The sequence below is a fragment of the Trematosphaeria pertusa genome (genome assembly GCF_010094035.1).
Source record: "Trematosphaeria pertusa strain CBS 122368 unplaced genomic scaffold BU26scaffold_6, whole genome shotgun sequence".
Taxonomy (NCBI): Eukaryota; Fungi; Ascomycota; class Dothideomycetes; order Pleosporales; family Trematosphaeriaceae; genus Trematosphaeria; species Trematosphaeria pertusa.
The window spans coordinates 1847902-1858229 of record NW_022987217.1 but is presented as its reverse complement, the minus strand read 5'-3'; the positions used below and the strand labels follow the sequence as shown (position 1 = coordinate 1858229).

The following is a 10328-nucleotide window of genomic DNA, read 5'->3' as shown; positions in this document are numbered from 1 at the left end:
TTCCTTGGATACCGAGGCGTTGTTCTGTTCGGCGAATGTGCCGTTCTGACGGTACATGTCCGGTGTGTTTTGCGGTATATGTGTGAGTTGGCTATGGGACGAGGTGGGGTGCCAGTGGATACGTACAAGTAGTGTGGTGTCGTATTGTATGTGGGAGAGAGGCACAGCACGGGTCTACGGACGGTCGACCCTGATCGATTGATTATCGATCGCCAGCGTTGCATTCGTAGTACGTACACGCTGGTTTAATCCATCCTCCTGACTCTCTGCATCTCCGCCTACACTGCACTGTCTATATCCACAAGGCGTAAGGATAAATACGACGGACGCCCGCCCACAACGTGGAAAAACGAGGAGGGGAAAGCCCCCGCAGGCCAAACATAGAACTAGCGGGTCCAACCGCGCCTAGAAGAGAAAAAGGCGTCGGCCGGAGCTGTCGTGCGCTGACGCGTTATTGGTTGGAATAGAGAGGGTGCTGACTCACATGCAGGGATCGCGATGAGACGGCCCGTCCGCAGTCCATCCCTTCAGCGATCCACCGATCTCTAACGCTCTGCGCCCCGTCGACAAACTCGCGTGGTGCTGGCGCAAAGTCAGCGACGAGTGCGCTTAGCACGCGTGGTAGGTAGAGTAGAACCTGTGTGTGCCAGGCGGAGAAATCGGCAGATGCCGCGAAGCGAGTGGCTCTCCCTTCTTTGTCCTTGAGTGCGCGATGTGAGCTGATCTGACGACGGGGCTGGGAAGCCCATGGGCTGCAACGCACACGCCCCGGCGCGCATGCAACACCCGGATTCGCTTCCGCGCCCTGTTCTCCAGTCGCATGGCATGTGCATGTGTATGTGCGCACGCACGGCAATTTCAAAGAACCCTGGGCCTTTACTTAAATGGAGCGGAGCCCCCCCCCTTGTTCACCCCGCCCTTTCGCGCGTTCGCCGCTGTCAAGTACTGCGTTGCTCCTGCGTGTGAGCGTTGGGGAAGGTTTTTGGCCTAAGTTACACCGACGGGACTGTACGAACGTTTACTTCTTTTTGGACGCTGCGGGAAGATTTTGAAAAGTGGAGGTTGCATTAGGGAGCGAGCATGGCGTCAAGCGGTGCAGCGCAGCCGAGCCAGCAGGCGCCTGCTAGTCCGGAATTCGACGTTCCTGAAGTCGGGATCGAGGCGGAGTCGACCGAGGTAGGTAGGAAGGGCCGAAGAATGAATGGTGGGGAAAAAGCGGCTAACAGTGTTGTAGCCTTCGGACGGCGACTCTGCGTACGGGGATGACTTGTGAGTTCGAACCAACATCGCGTTGCACAGTAAGATAGTTGGTCTAATATATGTTCGGGCAATAGGGAGAGCTACACTACATCGCTCAAATCTACGGTGCTAAAGTAAGCCCTCCTTCCCTACTTCGAAAGCATCCAAGCTCATAAGTTGCGCTATAGCTACCGGTACGAGAATGGGCGACGATACCATGGCTTCAAAGACGAGGGCGCGAAGTACTACTTCCCGAACGACGACGTGCGCAAAACCTACCCTACATTTTCCAGGCAGCGATTGACCGAGAGGCACAGTTGGAAAGCGACCGGCTCGACCTGTACCACCATATCCAGACACTTCGACTAGGAGGCGAGCTACATCTCGCGCCGATTGGAGACAATCCGCAGCGGGTATTGGATCTGGGGACTGGCACTGGCATTTGGGCCATCGACATGGGCGACAAGGTAAATTACACCCTCCCACAATTCCGACCATACTGTATGCGGTAGCTAATAAGTGTTTATATAGTACCCGTCCGCAGAAATCCTCGGGAACGACATCTCGCCCATCCAGCCCTCGCTCGTACCGCCGAACGTCAAATTCGAAGTCGACGACCTAGAGGATGAGTGGGTCTACTCGACCAAGTTTGACTATATCCACAGCCGGTACCTAGCGTGTTCGATAAGAGACTGGTCGAAATTGATGCGGCAGTGTTTCAAGTCAGTCCCTCCCGTTCTTATTCCGTATATCGCGCGCGCACTTTTGGGTGGTGAATGAGGACTTATGCATGGCGTATATAGGTATGTGAAACCCGGCGGCTGGGTCGAGTTCCAAGACTTCGACACACGCTTTTACACGACGAGCGGCGGCGAGTACAACAAAGACACTACAATAGGCCAGTGGGCGGACAGGATCGCAGACGGGCTGCGGAAGTTCGGCGTAGAGCCTGATCCTGGGTACGTTTCCCATCCTACTTACATTCCCATTCCCTCTTCCCCATCCTCTCACTAACTCCCTTCTAGCCCACAAATCGAAACCTGGGTCAAAGACGCCGGCTTCACCAACGTGCACTCGCGCACGCTCCCCTTCCCCGTCGGCACGTGGCCCAAGGACAAAACGCTCAAGGAAGTCGGCGCCTTCAATCTGCTGCAGTTCCTCGATAACCTGGAGGGCATGACGCTGCGCATCTATACGAGTGCGTGGGGCTGGAAGCCTGAGGAGGTCAAGGTGCTCTGTGCGCAGTTGCGGAAAGAGTTTAAGAATCCGAAGATGCGGTTCCAGCACAATTTTTACGTGGTGTATGCACAGAAGCCCGTGGATGCGGTTGATTAGAGGGGGTATTCCGTTGGCGTGAAAAGGGGGAGTTGTTGCATTGGGGACGGCTGCTTGGATAATGGGAATGAGGGAGGTCTTTGGAGTGTGGTTTGATGCATAGCGTGCGTTGGGATGGGCATACCTTTCTGGAACATTTGGGCGGGCTTGACGGGCTCGCTGGGACTTAAAAATGGAGCTTCTTCTGCATCGTAGCGATGTACCTCATTGCGTTTGGTGAAAGCAACAACAGTCGTCTCAAGCGTCAACAGACGCTGCTTCCCGTGCGTCTGCCCCTTCCGCTTTCAGAATCACAGCACGTGGCGACAAACCTTATTTGAACATCACCACCACGGATCCATCTGAATGTTCCGAGCATGCGAAGCCACTGAGTGGAGCCCCTTGGAGAGGATGAGATGGTCCAGACCGGAAAAGATGGCGGAGAGAAATCACGTTAAAGTAATGCATGCTTTCGTTGCTCGTAGAATCATTCAAACCTCGCCGCAGCCCCTTCTCTTCAGTCCAGTCTCATAAGTCTCCTTCCACCTCGCATAACCCTCTCTAACCTCCTTTTCAATCCCAAGGACCGCCCCCTCTCTCTCCTCGTCACCTACTCCTTCCTTTCCCACTAACCCCTTACCGCTCTCTCTCCTCTTCCTCTTTTCCCACCACCTAGCTATCCACCTTCCCCCAACCAAACATAGCCCACCAACTCCAATGATAAAAGGAATCAACTGGCCCACACTCGTCCATAGCCCCATCAGCCCATTCACCCTATTCCAAACCAGCGTGAGTTCCAGCTGCAAGATAACCAGGATATGCACACACAGATCGACGAGCGCGTAGTACCATGCTAGCCGGACTTTCTTTGGAGTCGAGGGTGCCGTGAGGAGGAGTGTCGAGGCAAGGGATATGCAGGGCCAGGGAGGGAGTGAGGAGGCGTAGGTTAGTGAGGCGTACATTTGGAAAGGTCCATTGAGTGGGTCGAGGAGTCGCGACTGTCGAAGATCCGAGTAGATGACGAAGGATTGCGGCGGGAAGCGGAAGGTGAGGAAGGTTTTCCAGATGTGCAGGTGGCATTTCAGCCATGATGGAGGTGGCCTTGGGTTGTCTTTCTCGTCGGCGGATTGATGTTTCCTGGGCGAAAGAATTGATCGGATGATTGTGAGTGGGGTAAGGGGTTTTCCGGCTCCGGCATTGTTGAAAGGAGTCGCGGAAACGCAGTGTTGGATATAGCATTCGCCCTCGTAGACTTGGCGGAGGATAGCGAAGTCCGGATGAGAGAGCTGGTCGGCAGGGTTGCTGAATGATAGAGGCCGAGGTGACTTCCATGCCAATCCCGGGGTTGAGTGCGGCGTCGCGCGTTCAGATATCCGAGGAGAAGGTCGAAGATCTCCGCACGGCGCTGTCGCTGCTCTCTTTGGTAGATTAACGAGCGTAGCCTCTCGATCCAATCTGAACTCGGACTGCACAGGCGAGCATCGAGAGCAAGAATACTGAGAGCAGCATTCGTGACTCTCTCGAACAGCATCCGCGTCGGCATCCACATTCCCATCTGTATCCACCACCGCAATCCCCAATGGATCAGCTCCTTCCCTTCCCTGCACCTCCTCCCACTCCCTAACAGCCCTCACAAACTTCCCCCTAACCCCCCTCATCCTGACAAATGCCCAAGGTCTTAACGCCTCCACCCCAACCCAATACACCGTAGCCGTCAACACAAAAACACTCAACCCCATCATAACCTTCCTCGCCCACCCAAACATATCCGTCTTAACCACATACATCAAAAAGGTCCCGCACGGCGTTTTCACCATCCGATCCAACCCCTCCCACCAAAACCAGACATGCAGACACAAACTCGCGAGATTAATCGCCTCATTAATCACCTTCCGCACCACCGTGCTCTTGAAATTCACACTCGTATACGAAGACTTCGCCCGTACGCCCATTATGCACGACCACGCGAGGATCTGCAGCAGGATGAAGGCTTCGACGGCGTGTACGGAGGATGGGTTCGAGGCGTAGATCAGGGAGACGATCAACACCGCGACGCTGAAGATGCTGACCGTGTCGCGCAGGACCTGGACTTCGGAGAGTAGGAAGTAGTTTGCGAACCAGACGGCGATTATTTGGGCGTAGATGCCGATTCGGATGCCGATGCCGTATATGTCGTTGTTTGCTGGGAAGCCGCATGTTGAGAGTTGGGACGAGGATGGGATGGAAGGGGGTGCGTCGCGATGGATGAGTGGTAAAATCATGGAAACGATGAAAAACGAAACGAACGCGATACAAAAGCACGAAAGGAGGAACGTCTAAGAAATGAGTAGATGGGATGAGTGGCTTGTTTGCGATGATATTTGGGGAGGCTTCGGCTTTTGACACTCCAGGCATCGCTGATAGGGTGCTGTGCCGCCTTCATCTTCAGTGTTTCCCTAAGCGCCCAGGAAGCCCGCACCTGAGTCCTGAGGCGACATAAACCAACCCAACACACAGGGGCAAATAGGCAAATTAGAGACGTGGCGGAAAGACAATTCGAATTGCTGGTTTCATGCTGTTGTGGCGGTGCTCGTGTAGGGACGTGGCGAAGCAATAGGTACCTAACAAGTTCGCAAATCAAACCCCTTTTCCGCATGCACATATCTCCGTAGCAACATTCTCCTTCCTCATCCAACAGAACTCCGTGCAGGCTTCAGGACCTTCCTGTAATGTAGAGCATGTCCGTGTTCTGCTAAACCGTGTCCAAAAGAACGACAGTATCCAACCAATTGCGCCGTCGTGATATCATCTCGCCCAAAAAGGTCGGCGTTACATGACCGTGCAAGGAATGCAGCAGAAACTGCAGTCATCGCCGCAGTAGCAGGGCATCTTGACGGGGCCCGGCTTCGCGACAGAGGAGGCGGCGGAGGAAACGGAGCCCTTGGTCGAGGCAGGCATTTCGGTTTATTGAAGCGGTCGGGTGAGGAGGTGTAGCGAAGTATAGGAATGGAAGCGGACTACGTAAGGGGTGGCGTCTGAAATGCGATGCGCTAGACTCTAGATCTATTAGATTCGAGACTCATTAAGCACGAGTACCATCTATACTCACAATATGCGAACGTGATGTCGAAAGATACAAGCGGTAGTACGGATGGAGGAGAATTGAGGGCAGCACAAGCAAGAAATAGGAATATGGGAAGACAGCTGAGGCGCTTCCGTCCTGATTGCCGCCGACCGAACTAACGTGAGACGGCTTGGCGGCGGGAAAGATGACGTCGCCATTCGTGGATTTCGTGGCAGTGCCGCGTGGCGCGGGTTGAGCGCGACATGCTGGCGTCTCCCGAAACGCAATGAAAAGTTGAATATATCAATTTGCACAAGTTGATCGTGAATGATCACACAGAGTCCAGTTCTAACCACGACATTGTCGAGCCTTTATCCAAAAACCCGACTACCCAAGCATCAAAGGGTATACCCAACATTCAACATCATTAAAGCTGTCAATAATGCAAGAAAATCATAAATATCACCTCGATCGTTCCTTAGACGTCTCTCCAAGTCGGCTCGCCGCGCTCATATGGTGTCTTAACGGCTATGATGGGGTCAGCAACGTCCTTAGAACAGTACAACATGTGCTCACCATTGGTATCGCTGAAGGGATTGTCTTCATCATCCTCCTCTTCGGGTTCGCTCTCAGATTCCGCCTTTTGTTTTCCAGCAGCGGCAAGTGGGGGCACTGGAATGCTCGTGGGCCTCGGCGGCTTCGCTGGCGGTGCGTTATCGAGTTTCAATCCAGCCATGGCTGTGGTAGGGGATCTTAGTCCCTCAGCCTCGCTATCGCTATCGTCATCAATACTCTTGTCCATAATCTCGAAAGCCATCAGAGCCTTGACGAGTTCATCATTCGCACTCAAGAGACTCCCGATATACTGATCGGACTCCACCAGCTGGATATACCGGAGGACCTGGCGCCGAAGGAGTTTGCATGTCTCGAATCGCTGCATGACTTCCGGGTTCTCGCTGACGCGCTGCACTTCACGGTTGATCAACTGCAGTGCGTTCATTAGGTTGGTGCTGGCCACTGAAGCTGAAGCAATCGTCTCCAGAAGTTGATGCTTCTCCTTCTCGAGATTGAAAGCCTTGCCCCTATTCTTCTTGTCTTTTTTGTCCTTCCTGAACAGGGATGAGCTTGGGGTGGGTGCGGACCCAAGAGCGACTGTCCTTCCCGTAGACGAGGAAGGTTGTGGAAACTGTGTTGGCGGCGGGCTTCGCCTGGTCGTAGTCGGAGAGGCCGGGGGCGAAGCTGCATTTTCGCGCTCCGCTTCAGCCTCATTCTCCCGGACGATGCGTGATTGATGCGGCTGTGGACGTCTCGTGCGAGGCAGCTCCTTGTAGAGAGTTGCGATGCGCTCAAGACCTGGTGTGCCCTTGTATGCTACGGCCCACTGTCGGAAGAGGACGTTGACCTTCTGTCGCACCTCGGCGTCTACCATATCATCCTTGGCCAATAGCCTCAAACGCTCAAGGAGAGGTTCGTCGGCGAAGTTCTTCTGGAAGCGTGTTCCAGCATTCTGTATCAGACCGTCCAGAATGATGAGAGCACGCAACTGCCGATGCACATTTCCGTACTTGCTGACCTCATGTTAGAAGGGCCAGAACCGTCGAACATGTGTAGCATACAGCTTCTTGCGGATAGCCCGAGCCGCTTCAGTCGGGCCCGAATCCTGGATCCGGATCACCTCAATGAGGTCGACGAGGCCACCGAGGTCCTGCACAGCTAGTTATTACTAGTATTATGGAGACAATGGCAAAGAGAACTTACATTTTCCTCGTATTGCTCGCTGGTCAGGCGATCGATTTGGACCGTAACAGCCGAGAACGGCTTCCTCTGTGTGCGAACCCATTTGTTCAGTATAGTTCGACATTGGTCCACGAAACAAAGCGGGCAAGGGTTTTCAGAAAGAGGCAAGTCTTCGTATGCTTCCGAGCTTTTGTGTCGATGTAACTTTTTAGGAGATGATGTAGACTTGAGGGTTGATGTGCTGAGGGATGAGGTTGTGGTCATGCGAGACGACTTAGATCTGACAGACCAAGTCCTACGAGACGATATTGATCTGAGAGACAAGGTTCGGAGAGACGAGGTTGCGCGAGACGACTTGGAGCGGACAGATGATTTGCGAGACGATTTAGATCGAACAGATGATTTGCGGGAGTACTTGGATCTGAGGGATGACATGCGGGAGAACTTGGATCTGAGAGACAAGGAATGGGTGATTGGCGTTTTGTTGTCCGATGGGCGTGTTCGGGGGGTGTAGTTGACGCATGTGGAGTACGACGGAGGGGCTGCATGCATTCCACCATACAGCAGCGGCTCCTGGGCTAGGGAAAGGAGTAAAGCCATGACGAGCTACGAAAGTTTGAAGAAATGAAGATGGAAAACGAGGAACAAGGACTGTCGCAAGGGCGAATGCAAGAACGGGTCACAAGAGAAGATATGCGTATATGGTATAGAGAACTGAGCAGGCTTACCGGCATGTCTGAGATGGATCGAAAGATAGAAAGTAGCTGTCAGCTGGTTGCTATTAATGACTGTTGTTCGAAGTAGTATGGTCCTGGCGAGAAGATCTGAGCTTTTCGATTGGATCGACTGCGGAGCAGCCAAAGGCGTGGGAGGAGCGGGGGCTTAGACCGCCTTCGTGATGAGGTCAGAGTAGGAGGAAGGTGGAGAGCCGGTGGTGCAGGACCGTGAGCGGGACCCCGCTAGTGAGGCGTCAAGGACGAGAGAAAGGGCGAGCAGAAGCGTGCGAAGTGCGAAGAATATTCCGCTTGGGAGAAGCAGCACAGTTGCAGTAACGGCTACGTGTGTTGTGGCGATCGCAGCGAACGCGGCATGTGAAGTGTTGCCTTCATAGCGTCAATGTTCCGAAGAGCCGCGTCCCGCACTTAGCGGGGAGTGCTTCTGACTAAGCGCAGCACATGCCACTTCTCAACCTTTGTCCACTGCACTGCTCCTGCACCTCAGGCTTCACGTTTCACCTTCTGCGAAGAGCTGCCCTCACTTCCAAGGTTCGGCCTATCGCCGAGCAATGGCCCTCTATCGCGGCTGGGCTCTGGAGGCTATGCAGACTGCTGGTGACAACGCGTGAGCAGCCCAACTGCGCACGCCTCCCGCTGCCGGCCGTCATCTTTCAGGCGTCCGCAACCACTGACACGGCATATAGGGCGTTGCAGAGCGATGCGACCGTGCCCCCGTCAAGCTTCACAGCCATCAACAGGCCGGCTCCAAACCAGCTCCTTACTCCCCAGCCTTCGGCATCTTCACCGCCCACCGGCCCAACACAGGCAAACCGTGGAAAGCCGCGCAACCCTGCCGTTGCCCACTACCTAGGCTTAGGCACTGAAGCCGAGCCACCACATGTTGAGAATTGCACACCAGCTCTGCTACCTACCCCGCCTCCTCCTGCCCGAGGGCGCAAGCGCAACCGGAAGAAGCAGGATGAGGACAACCCGGTGAAGGGCGAGACTGGCAAAACGAAAGCTCCACAGCAGAGACGCGTGTCTGATGGGCTTCGCGTCACAAAACCAGTTTCGAGGAAATCTGCCCGGAAAAATAATGCCGCCAACTCTTCTCGCCCAAGCAATCCGCAGGATGTTCTGTACTCACCGTATATACTTTCTAATGTCGCCCTAGACCAGCTCGCGTCGGCTCGACCTAACCTGTCAGCAGGCGGCGGGGCGCAGGCTCCCCCGAAACAGGTAACTGTAGCAACGAACCAAAACGTCCCGACTCCGTCTGCAAACCGGTTCTCTGTCTCCAATTCGAGTGTTGTTTCGGATACCAGCACCGTCCATCCGGCTGTGGGACACAGCAGTCAAGAGACCATCGCTGATGATGAATTCGATGATATTTTCAATTCCATCGATTTTGATCACTTCACTAACTCCCCTTCGACTGACATCCAGCCTGAAGACCATCCGGAAGTCCCTCATCAACGGGACCCTGAGGCGGGGGGTGTTCGCCATTCATTCCGCGGGCGTCCCGAGGACAAAGGGTTGTTACACAATTCACCGGTTCGATCAGCTGCACCCAAACAAGGAAATGCCGCTGCACATCCGCCAGCCTCAACAGACACTGCATGTTCGCCTGATTCTCTCCAAACCAGCAAGCCGCGGGGTCCTACCAGGCAGTTCATCTCCCCACTCACACCAAAGACTCACCAGCTCATCGAAAAGGTCAAGGCAGGCTATAGCCGCGATCGGAAACCCATCGTTAGGTCACCATTTCCCGCCCCAGCTCGTGATCGCTCACCTATTGTCGGTCTCTCGTCGGACCTGCTCTTGAGGACCTGTTTCCGTGTCGGAGAGGTCATCAACCAGGCCAGTCATGCAACTAAACACGGGCAGAATGTTATCTTCGAGTTATACGCTAGAGTCCTACGCTCGTCACGGAATGAAGCTAGACAGCATTTCGTCTTCTGCGACCTATTCCACAAGAACCCTCCATATATCAAGGCTACGTACGATGCGGCGATCTGGAAGCAAGTCCGTCTTTACGAAGTCGATAGCGGTCGGCTTTTGATAGAGGGCAGGAAGTGTCGATGCATTGGGAAGATGAAGCGTGACGGAACGGAATGGGTCATGGTTGTGCTCAATATCTGGGAGGCAACCTGGGAGGACATAGCCTGGGTCGAAGGGATTGTCAATTCGTGACTAGGAGTGATATCAGACATACGAAGCGGAGCTGGGGATGACATATCTGAGAATGATCCGTGGGAGATGCGCTGATCATGTACCAG

At 54.2% G+C, this 10328-nt stretch overlaps 4 protein-coding genes across 4 annotated transcripts; 2 read left to right on the top strand and 2 right to left on the bottom strand.

Annotated features, from left to right (window-relative positions):
• The first annotated feature begins 957 nt into the window (after window positions 1–957).
• Window positions 958–2823, top strand: BU26DRAFT_297743 (S-adenosyl-L-methionine-dependent methyltransferase). Its single transcript, XM_033821738.1, has 8 exons — window positions 958–1176; window positions 1235–1269; window positions 1335–1373; window positions 1428–1503; window positions 1557–1706; window positions 1771–1961; window positions 2043–2198; window positions 2265–2823. Exons 1-8 carry the CDS (start codon window positions 1081–1083, stop codon window positions 2572–2574), a joined length of 1053 nt encoding a protein of 350 aa, XP_033685251.1. The 5' UTR covers window positions 958–1080; the 3' UTR covers window positions 2575–2823.
• Window positions 2824–3039: 216 nt separating this feature from the next.
• Window positions 3040–4814, bottom strand: BU26DRAFT_550439 (uncharacterized protein; the record flags this gene model as incomplete). The annotated part of the gene is made up of 1 exon (XM_033832051.1): window positions 3040–4814. One exon carries the CDS (start codon window positions 4812–4814, stop codon window positions 3045–3047), a length of 1770 nt encoding a protein of 589 aa, XP_033685250.1. The 3' UTR covers window positions 3040–3044.
• An 827-nt stretch (window positions 4815–5641) lies between these two features.
• BU26DRAFT_518660 (uncharacterized protein) lies at window positions 5642–8191 on the bottom strand. The gene is made up of 4 exons (XM_033828868.1): window positions 7355–8191; window positions 7213–7301; window positions 6173–7164; window positions 5642–6124 (listed from the first exon to the last, which is right to left on the bottom strand). Exons 1-4 carry the CDS (start codon window positions 7931–7933, stop codon window positions 6075–6077), a joined length of 1710 nt encoding a protein of 569 aa, XP_033685249.1. The 5' UTR covers window positions 7934–8191; the 3' UTR covers window positions 5642–6074.
• A 1415-nt stretch (window positions 8192–9606) lies between these two features.
• On the top strand, window positions 9607–10242 carry BU26DRAFT_424967 (uncharacterized protein; the record flags this gene model as incomplete). Its single annotated transcript, XM_033823601.1, has 1 exon — window positions 9607–10242. A coding segment is annotated over one exon (636 nt), but the record flags the coding sequence as incomplete, so codon positions are not given.
• Between the last annotated feature and the right edge of the window lie 86 nt (window positions 10243–10328).